A 26,604-nucleotide genomic window follows, 5' to 3' on the forward strand; every position below is an offset into this window, starting at 1 on the left:
CCTTGACTCGTGATCTAAAGGCTGCTAGTAATAATCTCACTGATGAACAACAAGTTACCGCTGTGATACGATCCTTGCTTAAGTCAACATGGGGGCAAATGAAGCTTGTTTTGACATACAGTGAGAATATTAAGACTTTTGCTGATATATCTCACCATTTAGAGTTAGAGGCGGAGAGCATAGATGCGCACCTTAATACTCTTCTTGTTACCCAAGCTAGGAAGTGCAAGGCATTCAAGTCTAAGCCAAGCAACATGGGAGATCTGCTAAAGCAGCAAATAGTCTTGGGCCAAGGAATGGAAAATTAGCAAAGCATCGTAAAGGCAAGCGTGCTGGCAAGGACAAGTCCAAATTGAAGTGCTATAACTGTGGAAAAGTGAGACACTTTACTCATGAGTGCACTAAGGTAAAGAAGGTATCCACTAAACACAACTCTCTCATTACTGTTGCCCACGCAATCCCTGAATGGATTGTAGACACAGGAGCAACCAAACATGTAGCTTGAGATTGAGTTGAGTTTATAGATTGTAGAAGAATACCAGTTGGCAGATAGTACGTTATATTGGGTAACGAAACTCGGGAGGAAGTGCTTGGAGTTGGCACCTACCAACTCAAGATGCGTCTGGGATGCAAGTTACTTCTTCATGATGTGCTATATGCAACTAGTGTTCAATGTAATCTATTTTCAATTATTTCTATGTTGGAACTTGGTTTTACTTTTCACTTTGATGGCCCTCAGCTGAACTTTTATTTGGATAGGGCTTTGTATGGACATGGTTTTTTTTCGAATGGTTTTTTTTTTGTTGAATTTAGATAATTTCTCATTTTCCTTTATGGTTTTAAATGATTATGATGTTGTTTCTAATTCATTGAAATGACATGCTAGACTAGGCCACATAAGAAAAGATAGAATGGCTAGACTAGCTAGAGAAGGTTTATTAGGGTCTCTCGCTAATGTCAGCCTACCTGTGTGTGAGCCTTATTTAGCTGATAAAGCTTATAGGAAACCTTTTGGAAAGGCTCTTATGGTATCTTATCCTTTAGAGCCAGTTCATTCTGATATTTGTGGACCTATGAATGTGAAGGCACGCCATAATGCCTCTTATTTTCTCACCTTTATAGACGACTACTCATGTTTCAGTCATGTCTATCTGATCTCTCATTGCTTTGAAGCATTAGACTACTTTAAGCGTTTCATGGCTATAGTTGAGAACTAGAAAGAAATAAATTTAAAAATTCTACGAACTGATCGTGATCGAGAGTACTTGTCTAAAGAGTTTCAAGGACTACGTGAGCAAAATGGGAAACACAGGCAATTGACGATTCCTGGCACACCACAACAAAATCGTGTTGCGGAAAGGAGAAATAGTACCTTATTGGAAATTGTTTGATCAATGATGGCACAAGTTAACCTGCCAATATCTTTTTGGGGGGATGCTTTTTTAGCTACTGCCTACATTTTGAACCATGTGCCTTTTAAGCCCGTTCCTTCAACCCATACGAATTATAGAATAACGCAAAATCAAATTTGAAACATTTGAGTCCTTGGGATTCTGCAGGTTATGTTCACACCACTTCCCATAAATATGAAAAACATGGCTCTAGAGCAAATAAGCATATCTCCATAAGATATTCAAAGAGCTCAAAGAGTTATGTAATGTTTGGTGAACATCCTCACAGATGGATGACAAAAATAGAGTCACATGATGTCACATTTATTGAGAGTGATTTTGTCAATATTGGTGAAGCAAAAAATGATCTTGCACTTTTTGAGTTGCAAGAATTTGAGGGAGTTATACCACCTTTTGGCGAGGGTGGAGAATTATCACATTCTAGAATTGTAAAAGATAGTGGGAGTGATATGTCTCCTAGTGGGAGCATACCACTAGAAAGTAACTCACGAGAGTCTCAGTTATGTAGAAGAGAACGTGGAACCATTCTTCATCGTCGTTTTGAGATTGAAGAGGAATCTTTCATGTGTGCTCTGGGTGACTTTGATGAACCTTCTTCTTATGAAGAAGCACTAAGTTCACAGGCTTCAAATAAATGACTGGCTGATATGAGAGATGAGATGAATTCTATGGCAAAGAACCAAGTTTTAGAGTTATTTGATCTTCCACCTAGGTGCAAATCTATTAGAAGGTTTTAAAAATTAAGCGCTAGGCTGATGGATCAATTGAAAAATATAAGGCTCGACTCGTGGCGAAGGGCTATACCCAAAGAGTGGGTATAGATTATGAAGAAACATTCTCTCATGTGGTGAGATTTGCTTCCATTCTCCTTATTCTAGCTATAGTTATACATTTAGATTTAAAACTTTTCCAAATGGATGTGAAAACTGCATTTCTCAATGGAGAACTAGATGAGGAGATCTATATGGATCAACATGTTGGTTTTGAGGTTGAGGGACAAGAGCACAAAATATGTCAGCTGAAACATTCCATTTATGACCTTAAACAATCGTCTATACAATTATACTTCAAATTTCATGAGGCATTACTTCAATTGGCTTTGAAATGCTAGAAGAAGATCATTGTGTATATGTCAAACATACATGGAAGAGTTTTCTAATTTTATCTTTGTATGTGGATGACATCTTATTAGCTGGAAATGATATGGAGATAATAGCTTGAGTAGCAAGCAAGATGACACAAGTTGATTAGTTTGGCGTTCGGAAAGCGAGCTAGTAAATATCTTAATATTTTGGAGCATTTAAGATAAATTTAAAGAATGTCGCCTTAACTTTGCTAAGATGAGACTTATAAAAGTCGTATATGAAGTATTTGTACAACTTCATGAGCCTAATTAAAGCGGAATGTAAGATCTTAGACAAACGTTGGATGAGTGACTATGCTAAGAAAGTCAAGTTAGAATGCATTTGTGGCGACTAGACTAAGATTTCTATGGCGTTTTGAATGTGACAAACTCAATTAAGTGAGAGTTTTGTCGTAACATACATTTTATATTGTATGTGCTGTAGATAACCATATAAGGGAGTGATCGGATGGATCCCTGCTCCATCACTATGTGAGCCCTAATGTTTGGGTTAATTTCATCATTCAAGACCAAAAGCCCAATACACCATACCATTGGTTTCCTTAAGTCCAAATTATACCCTAAGTACACAAATTAAGTTTGAAAAATTAACTAAAGCCATTAACCATCATACTTGAGGTTAGTAAACTTTAAGCCATGCTTTAAAGTTTAATTATGTTTAATCTTTTCTTAAACCTTTTAATTCAATTTTTCTTGAATTAATACTCCATTAAAACATGATTAGACCTCACTAATACCTTAGATAAACCTCCCCTTATGTCATTAAGAAAAATGACACAACAAGCCCAAACCTTGCATCAATCGGTTTTGTGCATTGCCATTTGTAATGATTGGACTGATTTGTCCTTGGATTCAACATTTTTGTGGTTTGTCCTCAAGGATAATGTGATCCTTAAAAACTTCATGAGACCCTCTCAAATCTAGTTTGAGCCTTGGATGAATTTAGTTGCACAAACCAACTCAAAGAACCAAATCGGGTGCACCTTGGTCTAGTTTGTATAGAAATCGATTGGGTTGATTTTGACCCAGCCTCCTGCCATGGTTTGCACCACCACCTCATGCCACCTCCTTCACCACCCAATTCCGAAGAGGTCTTATGACCATCATGAAGGATTTTAACTCAGTTTTGCTGCCCAAAACCATCCAAAACCGAATTGAATTTCTATCACATCAAAACCACCTCCATCCACCAATTACCAAGAGTGGTTTGAGGGATTTTCTACCACCAAAATGATGCCCCATGACCTGGAAATCTCTGCAAGACCCTTGCAACTATTGTGGAGAGGGAATCATGGTGGTTTTAGGCCACTATTCCCCTGCACAAAGTGACCTAAGCCATGGAAGCAAGTCTGGAAAATTTCCAAATTGGTGCACCTCCCACTTCACCCAATCACCAAGCACCCAAGCCAATGCGTCATACCCCTATTGAACCCTATAAATACCTCCATCACCTCCTTATATCCTCCACACCTTAGATCCAAGCTTCCTCTTGAGCGTTGAGAGCACTTCTCTCTCTTAGATCAAAATAGTAAAGCCGAGTAAGTTCTTGGTGAGTTCTTGAGTGTTCTTGTGTAAGGCTGGCTGTCTTGAGCGCTTGGAAGGCCATGGAATTTGTAAATTTTCTTGCTTTTGATCTTAGTTAGCATGTCAGGCTTTGTTTCCAAGTGTTTGTACGAATTTTGGTTGAGTTTTGACAAAGTTATCATGCTTAGTTCAAAATCGGGTCAATTAAAAGATGATTTGAATGATTAAATGATTTTAAGTGGGAACTTAACTATGACATGTCTTAAGCATGATTTGATATGATTTATCATTATCTTTACATGATTATGAAAGGTTTAAATTGTGGTTAGAAGTATGCCATGGTAGGTTTTGAATCTATTTTGTCTTGATCATCAAGCATGTATCGGTTTTGAACATATTGGTGATTAAGGATTTCTTAGTCATGTTTAAGTGTTGGGATGAACTTGATTATCAAATAATTAGCCTTCATTATGTCACTAAAGATCTTAGTGATATTTTTTAGTAAATAAAATCTCATATGCATGCATTCATAGAGATCAATAGTTGAAAACACACTTAGGCATCAACTAGAGTGCATGCCAAGGGTTGGGACTGTTTGGGCAAATTCCACTTTAATTTTTGAAAATACAAGGGCATAAATGGTTTAAGAATGCCAAAATATGAAGTCTATGAAATTTGGTTAAATTTGGAATTCGTTTGCAATTAAAGAAAATTTAGGGCCTAAATGATAATTTTTGAAAGTTTCGGAGTATTTTTGTAAATACTCAATTTTTGAAACCTTTGATTTTGATCCTCAACCATAGAATATTAACCCTAACTTAGTATACACATGATTAATGTAGCTATGACGTTATTTTCGAATTTCTCCCAAAGTTTGTAAGTTGGCCTCTAACTTACACTTTGATAGATTATTTATGAATTATTGATAAATGTTTCATTCATATTTCAATTATCAGTTTGAGTATAAAATATCTTGTTATATGATACATTAAGTGCATACTTACATGACGTATGAGATTTTCACCATTTTTAGCATATTGCATATAAATGTCATTTTCACATGAAAACTTGCTACATATACATATGTCATGAAATATATTTTTTAAGCATAGTATAAAAATAATTTTTGTCACAATCCCAAAGATTAGAATGAGGAATTATCCTAGTGGAACTCCTATGTCCACTCTGGAATGTTTAATAATGAAGTGGTAACCCCTGAGTTGACAAAAAATAGTCAACATGCTTAGAATGGATTCATTTTAAAGAAGGCCGGAGCGAAGTCAATATGTTATGACACTTAACGCTGGTGGGTGTATACGTTATGAATTTTTATGATGATATGTTATATTTACCAATACATTGAGAATGATTCTATAGACAACATAGTTTCAACGTAAGTTGTACTACAGTCACCAACAGGTACTCATAGTGCATGTGGGGAACTATGACATTACCACACGTTATAATTACGAATTGGTAATAATGATGAAGGTTCATGATGAAAGTTATAATGAAGTTATGTTTTCAAAAATGATGGCAAAAATATTTATTGAAGGAAAACATATGTCTCCATTTTTCTGAAATGTTGAGGAATCTGGATAAGAGACATGCATACTGATTTTCTTTCTAAATTTCATACATTACATATTTATCATTTTTTATGCTTAATTTATCTTTGTACATGTTGTTGTTTAACTTACTAAGATTTCGAGTAAATCTCACCCCTTGTGAGACCACTCATTCCACTTGAAATGATAAAAGTTGTGTCAAGTCTTGAGGAGATCAATCAAGATGGAGCGCTGGATCCAACTAATTGAGGACGAGCTGGACTTTGAAAAAAGATTGAATTTAATCCTGATGTCTATAGCCCAAAGTCCTTCATGCTTTAGATCGCATTAAGAGAATGATTTGACTTTAACTCTTAGTTGTACTAAGTCTATACTACATTGGTATTTTGAACTTAATGATTTCTAATGAATTGAGATGGTTTTAGTTATTATGGCGTATTTTATTCTTACACCTTTTATTTCTACTACGATTATTGCATACTGCTAGTTGCATACTGAGATTGCATTGCATATTAACTGTCATGTATGGGGGTATGTAACATTGTGTTGCATATCCCGACGCTCTCAATTCATTACATCCCAAGTGGAGGTTGGGGGCATCACAGGATATCTTTGAACTTGGCATTTGTGTATATCTCTTGAAGTTGCTTCTCAATTGCATGGACCGTAATGTAAAGAATCTTTCGCTGGAACAAACCAAAATTAGCTATGTGCTCATTCTCGACCATCATCATTAACGCATTATCATAATCCCTAAAAAACTTTTTCAATGATGTAGTAGTACCTTTAGCCATAAAACAAATACACTCATACTCTCACTATGTTGCTTTATAGACATTCGAACCCAAAACGCACCTTTCACATATGTCGGTACCCATTGATGCCGCTTCTTGTATAACTTACTCAACCAAGCATTATCTATTAAACCATTTGTTTGAACGATGTTGTGTCACCTTTGTTCAAATTTTTCACAACTCATAGAGTCATATATAATTTAATAAATGACCTTTAAAGTTGTCATATTGTGAATAAGATCCAAGCTAGTAAGGTAATTTGCAAAAATTGTGCTACAAACAAAATCTATACTTGACCCTTGGAAAATAAATCTTGCAATTGCTACTTGCATTGCCCTATCTTAATCAATTATAATTGCATTAGGAGCCAGTCTTGACATGCACTTCAACAATGATTCTAATATCCACACAAATATATATATATATATATATGTATGTATATGTGTCATCGTTTGATATGAGACATCATCCAAAGAATATCAACTAGCCATGGTGGTTGACTCTTACAAAAGGGGCAAATGGCATCTTATACTTATTCGTCAAATACATTGTGCCAAACATTATAACATAGCCAAATCACTCATATGCTGTCCTACTTTGGGCATCTATCCAAAATACATTTCTCGATCTCGAGTCATAATCTAGGTCCATCACAACTTTACCAAATAGTTCTGAAATGGCTTGGTGTCTCTTACTCCAAGAAACTCATCCGAACTTTTTTATATGATTCCGACACTCTCTCTCTCCAAAATAGAGATTCTCATATTCAGCCAAACGTTATAACATCTCCAAGTCAGTCATATGCTGTCCTACTTTGGGCATCCATCTAAAACACATTTTCTCGATCTCGAGTCATCATCTAGGTCCATCACAACTTTACCAAATAGTTGTGAAATGGCTCGGTGTCTCCTACTCTAAGAAACTAATTTCGAACTTTTTATTATATGATTTCAACACTCTTTCTCTCCAAAAGAGAGATTCTCATATCCACTCATTTCAACAATCATGGTTTTGTACTTAGCATGACAGATTCTGACTTTGTCCATCATCTCAATTAATTTTTTTAACCAAATTGGTAATTTTTTATGGCAAGTAATATGTCTTGCCTTACTTGGTCTCACAACACGATTGTGTTCAATGACAATAGTGGATAACTTATACTTTCCATCAGCTATTTGTTTTGTATTAAGTTTAGCCTTGCAATCTATCCTCTACCAGTTTTGGCTCGTCAATTTTAGATGTCTTGCTTCTTGGTTTGTGATGCCGACTGTATGCAATGGTGAAGTATTTCACCTCCCCGATTCGGACCAACTGGTGTGTTCAGTTCGATCTATAATTGGTTCTAAACCGATCCGGTACCGATTTTCATATTTTGAAAACCAGTTTGAACCGAACCGGACCGGTATATATATATTTTAATTTTAATTTTTTATATTATACATAAAATATTATATGTTAAATTGCTAATTAATATAATATGAAATTTTAATCTTATTATTCATGTTTATCAATATTATAATATAAAATTAATATAACAAAAAATTAATCTTAAAAGTTTTAATATGACATTTTATTTATGATATAACATAAACTAATCTTATATTTTTAATATAACATTTGAATTTTGATATTAACATATAAATTTTAAGTTTTTAAATTTTTAGCCAAAATCTATAAAATGAGGGATATGGGTCAATCACTTGCTAAATTTTTGTTCGAGTATAATTTTGTTTATTTGTAAAATTGAAAAAAAAGATCAGACCGGACCAAAACTAGAGAAACCAGAAACTCTGGTTTCGGTGGTTAATCAGTCTGGTATCAATTCTTAAGTTTTCAAAACCGATAGATACCGGTTCGGTTCTATAAAATGTCCAAAATTGGATCTAACTAGACCAGTTACACCCCTATCCAGAGCTAAGAGTCTTTCCCTTGAATGCAACCATTGCTGACTTTAAATGTGAAACTACTATTTTCAAGAAGTGTACGTCATTTTAGAATGTTTCAGGTTGAAAAACTACTAGAGCTTGGATTTATAGAGGACTCAATTACTTGAAAATTCTTGGTTGGATTGAGGGCATCAATCCGAGTTCAAGGAAGATAAACCGTGGTGGAGACAGAGACAGAGACAGAGACAGAGAAAGAGAGATAGACCGTGAGGGAGAGAGAGATGTGTATTGTGAAATGTTGTGCAAAACACACACCAATGATGACAAATAAAGTAAAAACAACACAATCAAGCACATGACGCACAATATATGTAGTTCAGAAAATTGCCTACATCTACAGAGCTGCAGAAATCTTATTAACTAAAGGAGATTACAATCATTCAATCTCAACTCACACTCTCTAGAGTTTTTTACTCTCTCACATAATATGCACTCATTAGACAATTGTTCTCTCTCACGATATGCTTAAGGCCGTACAAAACAAGTCTAATATGATATATTTATAGCAAATGGCGCTGGAAACCCTAATATGGCAAAATCTACGTACTTCGCTCGAGCGGCGTGTTGAGCGCGCCTCCAGCAAATGGCCAAATCAACATTGGCTCGAGCAGGGTCGAGCGAACAATAAGGTTTGTGTCTTATTCGAGCTCACTATCACGCGGGACTCAAGCAAACTCTCAGACTTGAGTTTCGCTCAGCAAACACCTTTTTCAACTCCAACATCAATCTCCACATACACCCCAACAATTTCCCACTTGGAGACTGGGTCTCCACATGTCAGCCACTGTTTGCAGCCAAGCCCTATCATCTCTACAGCTCACAGCTCCCATCTTCAAGTTAGAAAATGCACTGAAGTCAAGCTTGACTCCAGTCTTCCATGTAAATTGCCTTTAGTCAGTACATTCACTGGGTGACTCACAACTCCTACTGTACTAGGAGTATCTGATCTCAAACTGATCTTGGCAACCTTAGCCAACTTTCTCCGACTTTCATGAGGAATGGCAAAACTGACTCCCTTTGGCTTCCTCACATGTTTCATGCGATCAAGATTACCTTTTTGCACTCTTGTATTTCTCTGCACATCACTGGACCGTAATGTTAAATACAATGAGTTAGATCTATTGTCATGAGCTAGGACCAACGCAACCTTAGTGATCTTCCAAGCTCCTCCATAGAATGTTACTGCAAAACCACTGTCATCAAGCTGTCTCACATAGATCAGGTTTTTCTTCAGATCTGAAACGTGTCTGGCTTGTTATAAAGTCCACACGCCCTTGTTTGGAAGTGTGATGTGCACATCACTCACTCCCACTACATCTAGTGCCTTTCCATCAGCCACATACATCTTCACAAAATCACCAGCAACATAATTCTGCATGATTTCTTGATGTGAGGTACTATGGAACGAAGACCCTGAATCCAAAACCCAATCATCAATCGAATTGTGCACTGTAAGAAGTAAGGCATCGTGAATCTCTTCTACCACTATAGTCACAGCATCATCCTCAACACTTTCTTGATTCCTGCAGTTTTTCTTGATGTGGCCCAGCTTGCCACAGCTCCAGCACGTGATCTACTGCCCAGATCTCATCTTGCTCTTCCCTTTGTTCTTGGAGGTTGACCTGTCATGTCCTCTACCCCAACTGTCAACATTTAGTACATATCCTGAACCAGAGAACTCACTCGAGTCTCTCCTATGTACCTCTTCAGCAAGTAACATGTCACATATGTCGTCGTAGTTCAGTTTTGTCTTACTGGTTGAACTACTCACAACCATTCTCATGGCTTCCAAACTATTTGGCAATGATGTCAACATAATCAACACTCTGATCTCATCATCAAACTTAATCTCTACAGAAGATAGTTGATTTGTGATTGTATTGAATTCATTCATGTGTTGGGCTACATATATACCTTTCGACATCTTCAAATTGAACAATTTCTTTATCAAGTACACCTTATTGTTCGCATACGACTTTTCATACATACCTGACAAAGTCGTCATGAGATCCACCGTGGTTCTCTCCTTACTGACATTGTGCGCCACTGCTCTAGACAAGGTTAGCCGAACAACCCCTAGAACCTGTCAATCTAACAGGGTCCACTCAGCATCATCCATGCTCGCCGACTTCTTTCCCAACAGTGGAAGGTGGAGCCTCTTTCCATAGAGATAGTGCTCAATCTGCATCTTCCAGTACCCAAAATCAATACCGTAGAACTTCTCAATCCCGTGTGCTTTCATTTGATCTCCAACCGTCAGTCTCCTTCAGTCCGACATTCGCCCTTGATACTAGTTGTTAGGAAATGATGTGCAAAACACACACACCAACTATGACAAATAAAGTAAAAGCAACAATCAAGCACACGACGCACAATATACATGGTTCGGCAAATTGTCTACGTCCACAGAACTGCAAAAATCTTATTAACCAGAGGAGATTACAGTCACTCAATCTCAACTCACATTCTCTAGGACTTTTTCTCTCTCACACAATATACACTCATTAGAAAATTGTTCTCTCTCACAATATGTTTAAGGCCGTACAAAACAAGTCTAATATGATATATTTATAGCAAATGGCGCTGAAAATCCTAATCTGGCAAAATTGGTGTACTTCGCTCGAGTGACGTATCGAGTGCGCCTCGAGTGAACAGCCAAATCAACATTGACTTGAGCGGGGGTCGAGCTAACACTAGGATTTGTGTCTCGCTTAAGCTCACTGTCTTGCAGGACTCAAGCGAACTCTCGGACTTGAGTTTCGCTCGAGCCCACTGTTAAACGCACGTCGAGCGAACTTTGCTCGAGCGCACATTCAGCAAACATCTTTTTCAGCTCCAAAATCAAAATCAGTCTCCACATATATCCCAACAATGTGTACCTGACAGTGAGGGACAAGAATAGCGGGACGTGCTCCGAAGAAAGATGTTGGTTGTTTGCTGTGATAAGGTGAGATGGATTAATAGGATTATAGGAAAGTGTTGTGCGACAGAGGTGGAGGAAGAGGATCAAAAAGAACTAGTGTTTGAATATGAGGAAGCCATGCATGTGTAGCGACAGAGCTAACTGATACCATAATAGAGTTTGTGTTTGACAAAGTGTTTTGATGAATATGCTTCCTTGAATAATATATGGAAGCTTGTACTTTATTTATAATATACATCTGATAACATTTGATAGTTGTACAAGATCAAATTTAGTTACAATACAAAATTCAAAAAAGTGATTTTAAATGTATAGCTATTAATTATATTGATCTGATCCCTTGAGTTTCTAATGGTTTATCGTTGTTGGTGTTTGAAGATTTTCTGCTACCTACTTTGTACCATTTTCTTTATCAATTATATGTTGTTTTGAATTGTTCTTTTAAGGATGTATCCATATCTACCTGATCCGGATTTGTCTCAACAGAAGTTACGATAACATTTAAGTCGTACTCCAAGGAAAGAACAAAAACCTTCAAAACGTACAGCAACAGTACCAACAAAATTATAAAGCTTCGCAAGCCGCGTGCTCAATGTGAAAAATAATATCCAATATTCATCCAAGCTCATGATTTGCAAAAACGGGAGATCGCTTGAGGCGTCTGCTAGAACTGTTCCCCATGCAGCTTGTAATTTGGATTAGGATCAGAAAGTTAATTAGACATGAATTGATGCGTGGGTGCATGCTACAGTACGTAGTTTCTAATTCCTTTTTTCTTCTAATATATATAGATAATTTATCTAATTATATGCATTCAGATAGATCATCTCTGGCCAGTACTTATACATAATAATGCAGGCCGGCATGCATGCATCATGCAGAGCTACCCATGCAGCTCGTTTATTCCGACCCATTCCGGTCCCCAAACCCAATGGCGGCGGCCTAGCTCTTACTCCCAGCTAGCTTTAAAGAAAATATAAACTTTGAATCATTAATCTGTACATTGGTCCAGGTTTTTCTCCCTAATTTTTTCTTAAATCTGTTTCACTGATCCTCCTTCCTTTTGTAATTGGGAGATATTTTCCATTAGTAATAGGAAAACAAAAGAACAGAGAGAAACTAGGAGCAATAATATTCCCCAGTCCGAGCATATTATATATCAAAGGAGCGATAATTGGAACACTAGTAGAACTACTGCTACGAAATATAGATTTTTATTTAATTTTGTCGAAGATGCATGCATGCATATATATATATATATATATGGTCCATTATTGCAACTGCATATAGTTTGCAAGACTTGATCGAGCATGCAGACTACTTTATTGAGAACATTTCCATTTTCTCATGTTGGAAGACATGATTATAAGAGTTACAGTTTCTCATTGTCTGCAACCCCCGGAAAGACAAAACAAAACAAAAAGAGTACTAGAGTAGTTTTATTTGTATAACTTCATGATATTCCGTCCTTTTCTTGATCAGCCTTGATCGGTAGTATTTAGCAATTATTCAACATTTTTTGTTGACCTTTTGAAGGATTGAAACCACCTTGGGGGTTGTCAAAGGCTTCTCTTGAAAATCATCAAGCCCAGCTTCCATGAACTCCTTTTGTTCTCGCTCATCTCTTGTGCATGTCGATACTCCCGCAATAATACTACGAACGCCCATCGCTCGGAGTTTCCTCGTTGCCTAAATACATAAATATATATAATTCAAATAAGGAAATTAAACAAAAGAAAAATCTGTAAAATAGGCAAAGTTCCCGAGAACTTTTGCTATTCTTCCCGCTTTTTAAAAAAAAAAAAAAATAATAAATTCATAATTAAGCAAAGTTTCGATATTCAATCGCATATTTAATTTCTGGGTTTATTCATTACTGAGCATGCATGCATGCATATATATATATATATATATATATATATATTTATATAATTTATACCTCGATGCCATTCATGACAGGCATATCCATGTCCATCAAAATGAGGTCAAAGTTGTTTCCTGAAGAATGGAGATCAACAGCCTCTTTGCCATTCCTCACCACCTGATTTTGTATGCCTAGATTTTCCAAGATTTTGCTGTGAATCATCTGGTTTACAGAATCATCGTCTACCACAAGTGCAGTGATATTTGTTGCTGCAGAAGTAGTACTTCCTTCTCCGACACCACTTGGATGATCAAGCACTCCAATATCTTTCATCCAGTTTTCAGTATTATTGGACGACATTTTTTGTTAATTTCTTGATCTTGTTTCCGGCCAAGAACAATCAACTTGCTTTCCTAAACGCACAAAAAACAAACAAGATCATAATTAATACTGAATTAGTTCATCATGATCTGTTAGTGTAAGATTAATTTGAAAACCAGAAAGAGGAAAAAAAACTTATATTAATTTACAAGTACTGCGCGCAGGTGCCCAAGTGCATGCAAACTACAAATTACATGAATCGTGAAACTCACGATTTCATCTCACAATTACCCAATTAATAACAATTAAACTTCATATAATAAATGATCATTATTCCTAGAAATGAAGCATCATCTGAAGGGAAATGATCAGGCATATTAATTCATCATTCGTTGCATGCATCAAAAGAGGAAATTAAAAACAAAAACAAAATGGCAGCATATATATATAATATACTGCTTAAATAATAGCATGATCAAAGATATAATGATCTTCAGATAGAGTGATCAACAAGAAGGAGCGAGGCTTGGTAGCTAGAGTAGTAGTACTTGCCTCGACGTTTATGCTAGCTAGCTGGTGTTAGCTAGAGAGAAGTGAAGAGAAGAGAATTGGTGTGTGCTCTCCTTGAGGCGTCGGAGTCCTAGTTTATAATGGAGGAAAAAGAAGAAAATGGCCGTGGTAATATGAGATCATCAGTATCAGTTGGGATTTTGTTAAAATTATTACATGCATGAGAATCTATTGTTGTGATTTTTTCCATAAATGAAATGAGCATGGCAATGAAGTTCAAAGGGGCATCTTAGTTTATTTGAACAAGTGACAACAAAAATTGAAGACTTTTGAGGAGAATAGCATTTAGATCGAGCTTCTTCCAATATCATGTACAGCTGCGAAACAAAAAAACTAGATAACATAATATCCCCACGCAATCCACAATTTCGTTTGTTTCCAGATTTATGCACCTTTTTCTGTCTTATTAAGTAGTGAAATTCTCACACAATCTCTGCAATTATTATATATGGCCCTGTTTTTGGGAATATTTGTGCTTTCTAATTAACTCAACTTATAAAATATTATTAAAAAAATTAAAAAATAAAAATAAAACAGCTAGCTCTGCTACTACTACTATTTCAATACATGCCAGCTTGAAATTAACGTATGTCTGTATATGCATGAAAATGCCAGGTTACAATTAATTAAGGGTGAAAAGGCGTGAAAATTAATTATCATGAGTACGTACCGCCAATGTCATTAAATTCATGAGATCTTTGAGATTTGGAAATGATTGAGTAAACACATGATGAGTACTCTACTTGATCACGAAACTTCTACATCCAACTCATCATTAATTAGTGTGTTTAATAGTAGTGCAGTACTAGTACCAGAGTAACCCCATCTGGCCTTATTAATGGCGTATCATGTTTTTCTTACCGATTAAGTTATGTTTTTCTTTAAAAAAAATAAAAAATTATTGAAGGCATCGCGTCTTGAAAATAGCGTCGCGATTAATTTTGAAGGTATCTATATATTATATACTTGGTATAATTTTTATATATTACCTATTTTCTTATATATATGAGTGGCACCTAAACAAAATTAAATTAAAACCAAGTGTATGAGAAACAATAAACTTATTAATTTGTATAAGTTAACATGGAATCCAAAGTAAAATAAATACAAGAAAATCGTATAAGTTTAATGATCTATATATGTTTAATTAACTGAGTAAGTTCAAGGGAATATATACAAGAGTACTACTACAATAGGGGAAATTTTTTTAAAAGTTAAAGCATTTTTTTAGAACTCCTACCCGAACAAAAAATTGGAAAAAGGGATGGGGGAGACCTATTCCCAATTAATACCCTTGGACAGGATAGCGGGACACAGCTTAATCACACCGGCCACCTTGTAGAGGGTTGCGCCACTCTTCTAGGTGGGTGGAGAAGGGACTCCTCATTTTGATCTACAGATATATTGTTGTGGGGATGCCCTTGATCCAATGTTGTAGGTGGAAATTTTCCAAGATGGATAATGCAACCATTATAGCCCTCACATAGGGGTGAACCATTCTAGCCCTCCATTGTTAAGGTTGTTTTAAGTTTTTCACAACGATTAGAGCTTACTCTAACACAACTTAATGCAATTAGAAAAGAAAAAATATATTCATCATCTTAACTTCCATCATTCTCCTATTATTCCATGATATGGCATTAAATGATAGGTTTATAAGTGAAATATAATAAATAATATCTAATCATCTAATGACACATCATGGGATGATGGAAGGATAATAAAAGTTTGGATGATGAGTAACATTACTCATTATAAAAATATTTACAATAACATGTGCCTATATAATATTGATTTTTAAATAAATAAAGAAAACAAGACAATTTACTATATCTTCATTCTAATAGCTTACAACTATCCTTCTCTCCCCATATTAAAAAGAGGGGGAATGGGAAGACTGCACCACCGAGGTAGACCCAACCCACACCACTATGTAAGGGTGCAAGGCCCTCTTCCCATATCTAGGGGTGGGGGCCAAGTAGCCACACCAGTACTCCTGACTGGGCCCCGCCTAAGGTTGGCGGAGCAACCCGTCCACATTAGACAGGCAAGCGCCAAGCCTCTTGGGAAAATAGGTGGTAGGTGCCAAGTGGGGATCTCTCTCTCTCTCTATCTCTCTCTCTCTCTCATATCGTTCTTGTTCAATCTCTTAGATTCTCTCTCTCCTGGCATCTAAGCGAAGTCACCCAACCATGCGGGATGGGACCGAGACCCAAGGACTAGACTCGACCCCTACCCATGCGGGTGCAAGGAGTGGAGGTGGCCGGTTGCCCACCCATTGGGGGCGAATAGCAAGCTTACTCATAGGTAGTGTGAAAGGTTCGTCGCCACACTTGACGTGGTAAGAAAAACCTATCACAATTAAGATGTTTTATTGGATTTTGGAAAACAATAGAAAAAAAGTTGAATAAAAATAAGTTAAAAATTGTTTTAACATAATTTTTTAATATTATTTTTGTTTTAAAATTTTAAAAAAATATTATTATTTTTCGTGTTTTGTTTGAGAGTTTGGAAAAGTTGTAATGATTATATAATAATTAAATAAAAAAGTTAAATATTTAAAACTAAAAGTGTTTTGTATTTGAATGATGTTTGAGAAAGAAATATCTGAAAATAGCTGAGAATACTTGAGAATAATTGTGTCACCAAACAGACCTTAATTAATTAGTTAGTTTTGTTTTGTTTGGGATTCTTGTTAGATTGATAATATTTTATGAAAAATTCTATTTTTACTTACAATTTTTATTTACATAACAATATGTGCTGATGTTTCAGCTTTTGACACGGTAAAGATTATGAAATTTGAATTTAAAAAGAAAACTAATAAAATGGATCTTATACGTAAAATTGTAAGTATATGTAGAACTACTCATATTTTATTTTGTTTGGTTATTTGGTTTTATTTGTTTATATGGTTGATTTTTTTGTTTAACACTCCTCCTCACGTGTGGACTGAGTGTAGAGTCAAGATTCAAACTCATGATCTCTGCTCTAATATCATATGAAATCACAATTTGTCTCAAAAACTTAAACTGATGAGAATAAGCAGATTTTATTATTTAATTTATATCTTAATATTTGCTTCTTCTTCTTTGAGGCTTCATGATTTAATTCTGGTTCATTTTTTAATTTTGTGGAGATTAGCTCGAAGCCTCAATGAGCCAAAGCAAATGCACTCCAAAATATTCTACCTGTCCATAGTGAAGGGCCAGGGATAGTGAGATTCCGCCCCTATGATGTGCAGTGGGAGGTTATATATATGGAAAATGATACTATGCTGCTTGAGTTTGCCCTTTTAATTTGATCGTTCATGTTTTTTTTTTTTTTTTATACTTAATGGTTAGGAAAATCATTATTAGTATATTGGTGTTTTTTTAAAATTTTTTTAAAAAAATTAAAAAGTATTTGAAAGAAAAAAAAAATACAATTTGTACTAGAAGTACACTCATTGGTTGTAACGTCCCGATCTCGCACGGGGTCGGAGAGTTACTTCCTATCACTTAAACTCACATTTTAACAATATAAATATAGACTCCAAATTCTCAATGTCATATAAAAACTTCGATTCAAACTAATTTCCTCAATATAACCAATTTTTCAAAATGTCAAGTCATCATAATACAATAAATTTTCTTAATAAAATCGTCAATACTCATAAAAACTTTCTATGCTTAATCCACTATACTTAAATCATCTCACCCAATGTCTCATAATCTTGATCCTCAACTGAACCATCAAAATATATGAAAAATATTATGGAGATAAGGAGTGAGTTATCAACAACTCAGTAAGCAGAGAGCATATACTAGCATGTAAATATGAGCATTTATAAAGTTCGGAATGCAGGACAAAGCATTTACTTTCAGAATTTCAGAATGCAGAAACAACATATTTACTTTCAAAATACATAAACAAACTTGGTACAAAACATCATAGCGAAATTTTCAGAAAAACAAACTTGTTCCCAAAACGAAAATCCTTGGGCATATTCAAACCGAAACACTATATTCATAACATCTCGTAGCATCACATCGGGACAAATACCATGTTTAACCCCCGTGGTAGGGTTATAAACCACCATTATACCCGTGGTTGGGCTAGATACCATATTTCACCCCGTGATAGGGTTATAAACCACCATTATACCCGTGGCTGGGCCTTAACAAAATAGAACGGAACATCATCGGAACCATATCACATTCAAATATAGAATCAGGACTTCATGCCAAGGTTTTCATATGACACATCATATCAAAACAAAATACTGAATAGTTTCAGATCATTTTACATATTCGAAATAAACAGAATCAAAACATCTTCATTTATTCATAGCAAAAACTTTTAAATTTTCATATTTGCTCTTTTTGCATGGTTCAGAAACATAATGCACAAAATTAGCTCATGTCTACACCAGTCCTGACAGAAAATATTTTCTCTTATATAGAATTTATGCATATGCAGAATAAACATTTGATGTCGTTTTCATATTTCTTTTAAATAACAAACATGCTTATTTTTAAAGTCAATCTCATTTCATTTCTTTTATGCAAAACTAGTATATAAACCCCGCTTACCTGGACTTCTTAGCCTTCAAAAATTTCCTCAATAATGTCAAACAAATATTAATCGTCACCTATAAAAAAATCATGTAATTCCCGTAAATTTGAAATCGAACATGTATTTCAATATTTAAGCCTAAGATGCTAAAATAACCTATTTTTTATTCCTCAAAAACCTAAATTCTCAATTCCTACAAATATCATCACTTCCCGAATTCATCAATATCCAACTTAATCTCTTACTAAAGTATTAAATTCTAACTCAATTACTAATGAGGTCTAACTATAAAATATAAAACTAAATAACATAATTATATCAAAATAATTATAAGAAAAAAATCATAATTTTGGTTAAATCAAAAATATTTTATACTTACTATTCACTTCAAAAAATTCATATTTTATATATATATATATATATATACATATATATTATACTCTCATAAAATGAGTACTAGACTAATAAGTATAAAACTCACCTAAAGGGATGTTTTAGGAAATAAAATGGGAAGTTAAAAAAAAATCATAAACAAAGTTTCTGAAATAGAAAAGAATCAGCCAGAACATACGTAAAAACTAAGCTTACTGAGAGAGAGAGAGAGATGGATCAACTGCGACAGGGACTCGGAGATGAACAGTTGAGATGAAATCGCTGACGAGCTTGGAGGCGGAGCACTGAGAGAGAAACGGTGATGAAAGAGAAACCATGTGATGAGACAAAGAGAGGTAACGGGATGAGCAAGCTAAACATGAGAGAGAGAGAGAGAGAGAGAGAGAGAGAGAGAGAGAGATGCAATTCAACGTGAGATTGAGGTGGCGTGCGGTGGACAGGGGGTGACAGGAAGTTTTCACCGGCATTTTCTATAGGGTCTCAACGTGATGGAGTTCACAGTGGGGGTGGTTGCAATGTCTTACAGTGGGGAAATACCTCCCCTGTTTCGGCATGGTGCAACAGGGCACACTCGTCCAAGGTTTCGATGGCTGGCACAGTGGTGAATCGAGAGAGGAGGTTGCGATGCGGTGGCTCAAAACCGTTGAACGTGCGTGGGGGTGGCTGATTCACGGGAAACATCAGAAGAGGAGTTCTACTTTGGGGTGGCTTACGGTGGTTGCATGTGCGACTCTTGTGAGGAGTGCAACGGGGCTGCTTCCGACAGCGGAGTCTTGATGTCCGGCGCCGTCTATTGCTGATGATGGTGCATGAGAGTGGAGGACGGTCATGCAAGGAGGCTGGCGGTGTTGTAGCAGTGCATGAAGACCCAGGTAATGGTGACTGCATGTAGGTGTGCAGTGAAACGAGAGAGACTCTGAGAGAGAGAACCGAGAGCTTGAGAGAGAACTTAAAAGGGAGAAAGAAAAAAGGTTACAGAGGCGTGGGGAGGTGGAACTCTAGGTGGAGAGGGATTCGGGGGTGTGAAAAAAAAACTGAATGAAAAGAGATAAGAGCAATAACCGTTGGGGTCAAGAAAAATTTTGAAAGAGAGGTAGCTTACCCAAAACGGTATCGTTTTCTCTTGAAGGCTAGGCTTTAGCAGGTTTGGGATTGGGTTTCATGATGGGACCAAGTGTTTCACGATGGGACCGGGAGTTACAGTGGTCAAACCTTGGTGACATAGTAGCACTACACTATATATATCTGACCATTGAAGGTGTGGCCGAGGCGCGTATCACCCCTAGCAAATTATATAGGGGTTGGACCAAATTATTATTTTTGTTATACTTTTCAACGAATTATAGTGCATTATTGGACTTATATCATGTGACCACTTTTATATGAAATTGATACCCATGCAGGCCCATATGTGAAAGGTGTAAGGCACATTTGTGTGTGTGAATCTTAGGGATGTCAACATGTGTAACGACCCGTTAACTTAATACGAAAATGACACGATAAAAGTGGGTTAGGATTTAGCTTTAACAAGTTGACCCGTTAAGATACGATTGCTTAACGGGTGGATAACGAGTTAACCCGTTATGATCCGTTAAGAATGTTAAAGTTACAATTATACCCTTATACCTAAAAATAAAATTATTGAGATTTTAATTTTGATATTTTTATTATTTGGATTGTAATTTGAAACTTATAGTTAGTTGTATATTTTTTATAGATATTGTGATTTTAACATTTGTATAAAATTATGTTAAATTTAACTAGGTCAAACGGGTTAATTTCGGGTCTATTCAACATAATTACATAAACGGATCAAAACGGATTGACATGACATGACTCGTTATGTTTAACAGGTCTTGTTAGGATTTGAGATTTTGACGCGATAAACTTAATGGGTTGGATTTGAATTGACCTATACATACGATCCGTTAACACGATTCGGCACCCTTATATGTGATGGTCCAAATATGTATTAAGATGATATAGAATTTGGCCAGCATATTTGTATTTGTAACGCGTGTGAAAGGAAGTCTCATATATTCTCCTCTCTCTCACGCATCTCAACCCTATCAAAATTAGGGTTTCTTCTTCTTCTTTTTTCTTCATTTTTTATATAGCATATCCAATTTACAAATCGATCTATAATACCTCATTTTCAAAATAAAAGTCTTGTTCTTGTTGAATCACACCATTGTCAAATTGCATTAGATGACCTCCAGTGCAATCATTTAAATTAAAATAATTTGAACAATCATGTAATTAATTATATATATCTAGGATAAGTAATTATTAGATAGTCTCAAAAGGATACACGATAGTCTCAACCTATCATAAAATAGAATAAATCTTTACAATCTCTTCATATTCTACATTTTATATTTTTTTAATTTTTTTTCTTTTATCAAATATTTATTATATGAATAATAAATAGAAAATTAGAAATAATTTAAAAAAAATAAACTCAAAAAAAATTAAAAAATATATTAAATTTTTTTAAAAAATATAGAATATGGAATGTGGTGAAAATTATGTAACAAAACTCTATAAAATAACGCGTCATTAAGAAATGAGTAATTCTACATACAACCGTGAAGTGCGTAACCGCCGCGTAATCGCTTTGAAAAAGAGTGGGGTCCACTATTAAAAAGTTAATTTTTTTCATGTGGGTCCCATGTTTTATTCATTTTTTTCAAAACGATTACGCGGCGATTACGCAATTCACGGTTGTAAGTATATTTTCTCTTAAGAAATAGTACTTACGTATGTAATTCATGTCAAACTTTGATTGGATGGAAATACTACGTCATTCATACTCCGCCGGCATTCCGGATTTATATTTCCGAGTTCTTCTGTTCAACAATTTTACACTAAATAGATATATATTGTTGAAAAAATAATAATAAAAAGATAAAATGTAAAAACAAGTCATGTATAGTATAGGGCAGAAGAAACTCTTTAAATTGATTAAAAAAAATAAACACATTTAAGCTAGTCTTTTTATTTTTATAGACAGTAAAAAACTCGATCTAATATGGTATATGGTATAAAATATTCTTCTTTATTTGCATTTTTTTACCAGTTTTTTTATTTTTTTTTTATTTTTGCCTTAAATGTATAATGGATTACCGTGCAGCCCAAAAAGACTTGGTTTGGCACCTGTTTCCCAACTCGATCGAGAAGAGATTGTAAAAGATAAGTCTTTCGAATCTTTGATTGTTGAATTAACAACCTTTTGGGTCACCATGATCGAGAAGGGGAGTTGGAAGTTTACAACTGCAGCGCTGCAAAAAATGAGAAGTGCAGGAGTGTGTGTAGCGCTGCACCTTCCCTTTAACACAGACGCTCCAAAGCCTTCGGTTTCAACTTCAGGTATCACTCACAGATTCACAATATTATTGTAAGGATTGATGAATATTTTGCAGGATAGAGTGAAGATACGCTTTTTGCATATTTACAGATTCGTTTATCTCGGTATGGATTTGCCTTTTTTCTTAGTACTTTGGGACCATGAGATCGTGATTACATTTCCTTCCCAATCCCTTACCTTTAATACAACCAGTGGTATTTTGTGGTGGAAAATTGTCTGAGATTGTCACAGTTACTGCTTATATTGTTGTTAGCCACCTGAGAAATCAATTAGCGGTAATCACATATAGGCAATTGGCAAGAGAGAGTTAGATTTCTTAGAAGAGGGAGCAGAAGAAGAAAATAGAACAAAGGGGAAATTTTTTTTATTATGCAGGCTTTTACATGAAACTTAAAGAGGACCCAGTTCCGATTTTATGCCTTCAACAACAAAACATAAAGGAAACAAAACGAACAAGGACAAGGAAACAAACCAACAAACAACTCAACTTCTGTTGATGTACTGCAATCGAGTACATCCCAGAAGAACAACATAGAAAAAGATTATAACAAAAAGGAAACTCAAGGTACGATATCATAGGATCAGCCTGGGAATGAGTCCTCTATTTTGGTATGCGCTTCATTTCTGGTTGTCAATCTCCCTTAGGAATGGGACGAACAATTCTGGTGTAAATGGCTTCTCAAGGAACTCGTCAATTCCAGCTGCAAGAAATTCTTGTGCATCTTTTTCCCAATACATTGGGGCAATACCTAAAATCTTGCTGGTGATGCCCATCTCACGAATCGTCCTAGCAGTCTGACATATAATATGGAATAGCACGTTATCTTGTGGCTAAAGTACCAGAACTAGAAAGTTAATTGAGCATGAAGTAGCATAATCTCAAAGTTGAAGGATGTACTTCTTAGCAAGTTATGATGAAAAACCAGAGAATTGAAGTTTGGTCCTTGTGTTAATGAAATGAAATGGAAGAAGGTTGTATATACCTCAGGTCCACTCATGAAAGGCAGAAACATCTCAATGACAATGAGATCAAAGGTTTCTCCAGAAGCAATGAGCTCCACTGCAGCCTCCCCAGTCCCCACAGCTTCTACTTCCACGCCGTAGGCGTCCAGGAGTCCGCTCTCCATTATCCGGCATATTCTTCCATTATCCACCACAAGCGCTCTCAGATTGTTCCTCCAGGTCATCATTGGATGCCTCCTTCTCCTGCCATTTCCTTCAGATGAGCCTCCATTCCCATTGTCTCTCATGCCATCACTATCATAATCAGTATCAGATGCCATTCCTTCTTAAGATCTAATTAATACTTCTGCACGACGAAGTGGGGGCAAAAAAGGTGAGCTGATTTAGATGCAAGGGACACCAATCTATAGCTTATATAATTAAGTGAAACCTATCCAAGAAAATAAAAGAACACTCCCAAAATTGATATCATCACAATCTGCTCCCACACCTTTCTTTCTTCCTCAACAAACTGAAGAGCCTTATTTTATAGGAAAATACTTGCATATAATTGATAGCCAAGTGAATTAAAGCTAGAAAACTTGCAGCTAATTAGGAAATGGGGCCAAAGCACTTAACTTCATGGATGCTACTGAAGCTATCCTACAGAAAGGAGTCAGGACCAACATGTTATGACTAGAAATACAAGAACTCTCTGAAATAATGGTATTGAAAACAACTGTTTGCCTGCATTTCTATGCTCTACATGAGGATACAACACTATTAGATCGTAACCAAAAGGAGAAAACTCAAAAGAAGAAACCAGGAACAATAGTACTAATCTAAGAAGGCTTTAGAAGGACAATGCTAGGAACTACAGGCACTTACCACCAAACTCTTCAAAGCTTGATGCTGATGACAATACTAGTGCCTGAATATCAGCTTATATAGATGACTCAGGGCTAACACTTTTCTCTGTCTTACCATATCCGCTGGGCAAAAAACGTGCAAAGGGTGAGAGGAAGAGCAGAAACCCGAGATTCGCGGTAACGTAGCTATTGAAAAGGATACAATGTAATCCAATAGCCAGATTTTTCTTCTTTTCAAGGTAACATCTGAGATTTTGTTGCATCTGTCCATTTTAATTACATGAGAACAAATATACTAATGATCGGCAAGTGACAAAAATGCTAATTTTTATTTTACCATTTTAGAATGTGTGTCTTGCACGGCACCACCTCCTTCAAAATTTCAATTGGTACGAATTTACCATTCTAGATCAATATGTTGCTCAACTACAACAATAGCTAGCATTTCACATATCTTCAAAAGTAGCCCTCTTTATAATTCTTTATATTAACCTCAGTTAATGTAGCTTTTTGCAAGCTGAGAAATGAAATTTCTGGTCTATTGGGTCTGATTTCATCAAGAGTGAGATAATGTATTCACATCTCCAGTACATATTAGCCAATGTGTTTGAGCTATTTATCTTGATCGAAAGCTACCTAACATTTATTGGTGATGTTAAGCATGAATCTGGTTTATTGATTGAGCTGAAAACATATATATTTCGATGGAATTGATGTAACACGCTTTGTAGATAAATTTATGCCTATTAAGTCGTGTAGGCAATTGATGTAAAAACCATTAACGCCACATTTCAGAATCTTCCAGTGAAGGGAAGACAATAACTCCTGTATCTAGAACCTATAAAATTTTCCATGCAAATGTTTTATCTCTAGTAAGTCGGGTGATGATATTCCTGCCCTATTATTAAATGACCATAAATTTGGCCATTTAAATTTAGAGTCTCATATTAAGTTAAAACTTCTAAGCCTTTCTTGTATCGAGACCTTGTAACCCCATCTCTATCTTTCACTTGGCATTGCGCCGTTTGCGATCTATCACAGCATTCGCAGTCTATCACGACGCTCTCTTTCACTTGTCGTGCAACCATTAGTCCTCCGAAAAATTATATTCAACAGCCCTATACCACACATCTGTAAAAGGAAAAAATAAAAACCGGCATCAGCAGGTGTGTAGTATAGAATTGCTGATTAGAAGATATCCTCTCTCTCTCACTCTCTCTCTCTCTCAAACTTCTTGATACTTCAATCGTGATTTTCGAAACAAAAAGTTGTGGGTATGGTGATGTGGGATATTATTTGAAATATGGAGTTGTTGTCTTGCTCTAGCTGATCGGTTATGCTTTGATTCTTTGTTGCAGTCTGGTGATCATGATCTTGCGTTGTTTGCTCTAATTTGATTTTGATTTTGATTGTCTTGATTTTGAGTTTTTCTATTATTGAACGAGATTGTTGGGGCAACCGCTGGCCCGTACAACGAATTCAGACAAAATCTCAACCCAAGCGTGGGGACAGATTCAACCCCAAAATCCACTCGTACTACAACTAAAATTATCGTTCAATTAACTATAGATGAAATAAATTTGTAAAACCCACGTATAAATCTTCTTTTTCTTTATCTATATGGAGAAAATTAACTTCTTTTTTTATAAGTAATAAGAAAATTTTATTACCAATTAAATAGACATAGCTCAAATATACATGAAATATATAAGAGAAAACACATATATACAAGCTTGAACTAGAAACGACTAAGCAAATTATGTAGATTATCTCCATTCAACACAAGAGCCTTAGCTCAACCCATGAGCATTCTCTGTAGTAACTAATATTAACCAAAAGAAAGTATACTTCCATCGTTAATGTTTTGCTTGCATAAGTCAATTCCAAATTGTTTACTTGTCTTGCAATAACACCCTTCCACCGAAATATTTAAGATCACATGCCAAACAACTAGTTGCTTTATAAAAAGAACCCTAGGGTTGTTTTAAGTGGTAAATGTCTTGATCTTGGTAGTATGCTCTCTCCAAGGTCTAAGATTCGAATCCTCTTGGGTGCAAACAATTTTTAGAAACTATTGGACTGTGAGATTTTTCTCTTCAATTATCCGATATGCACTTTAGTCAAGACGTTATTTTCGGTCACCCAGTGTCAATAAAAAAAGTTGTTTTATGAAAAGAAAGAACCTTATTTTCTCTCTTCCGAGTAGAGGTGTAGAAAAAATAAGAAAATCAGTTGAACTAGATTGGGTGGGTTCAATTTGATTCGTAACCGGTCTAGTCTAGTACTAATTCTTAATCGAAATTGGTTCTGTGCCTGTTTTCATATTTTGAAAACCAGTTTGTATATATTTTTTATATAATCTTTTATATTACATTATATTTTAAACTACTAATTAATATAACATTTTATA

The 26,604-nt window shown here is 35.5% G+C and overlaps 2 protein-coding genes across 2 annotated transcripts; both read right to left on the minus strand.

Moving 5' to 3' along the window:
* Positions 1-12,611: 12,611 nt before the first annotated feature.
* LOC109019597 (two-component response regulator 24) lies at positions 12,612-14,130 on the minus strand. Its single transcript, XM_019001927.1, has 3 exons — positions 14,049-14,130; positions 13,251-13,588; positions 12,612-13,000 (listed from the first exon to the last, which is right to left on the minus strand). The coding sequence occupies exons 2-3, from the start codon at positions 13,533-13,535 to the stop codon at positions 12,821-12,823; spliced, it is 465 nt and encodes a 154-aa protein (XP_018857472.1). The 5' UTR covers positions 13,536-13,588; positions 14,049-14,130; the 3' UTR covers positions 12,612-12,820.
* Positions 14,131-22,725: 8,595 nt separating this feature from the next.
* Positions 22,726-23,951, minus strand: LOC109021582 (two-component response regulator 24-like). Its single transcript, XM_035694417.1, has 2 exons — positions 23,367-23,951; positions 22,726-23,178 (listed from the first exon to the last, which is right to left on the minus strand). The coding sequence occupies exons 1-2, from the start codon at positions 23,664-23,666 to the stop codon at positions 23,002-23,004; spliced, it is 477 nt and encodes a 158-aa protein (XP_035550310.1). The 5' UTR covers positions 23,667-23,951; the 3' UTR covers positions 22,726-23,001.
* Between the last annotated feature and the right edge of the window lie 2,653 nt (positions 23,952-26,604).

Source organism: Juglans regia, chromosome 10 (assembly GCF_001411555.2).
Source record: "Juglans regia cultivar Chandler chromosome 10, Walnut 2.0, whole genome shotgun sequence".
In the NCBI taxonomy this organism is placed as follows: domain Eukaryota; kingdom Viridiplantae; phylum Streptophyta; class Magnoliopsida; order Fagales; family Juglandaceae; genus Juglans; species Juglans regia.

What these genes read in the sequence shown, in the direction of transcription:
- LOC109019597 (XM_019001927.1), bottom strand. Translation starts at nt 13,535, where the DNA reads ATGTCGTCCAATAATACTGAAAACTGGATGAAAGATATTGGAGTGCTT. An exon ending in CTGTCATGAATGGCATCGAG is followed by an intron (nt 13,001 to 13,250) that starts GTATAAATTATA and finishes TTATGTATTTAG; the next exon opens with GCAACGAGGAAACTCCGAGC.
- LOC109021582 (XM_035694417.1), bottom strand. Translation starts at nt 23,666, where the DNA reads ATGGCATCTGATACTGATTATGATAGTGATGGCATGAGAGACAATGGG. An exon ending in CTTTCATGAGTGGACCTGAG is followed by an intron (nt 23,179 to 23,366) that starts GTATATACAACC and finishes ATTATATGTCAG; the next exon opens with ACTGCTAGGACGATTCGTGA.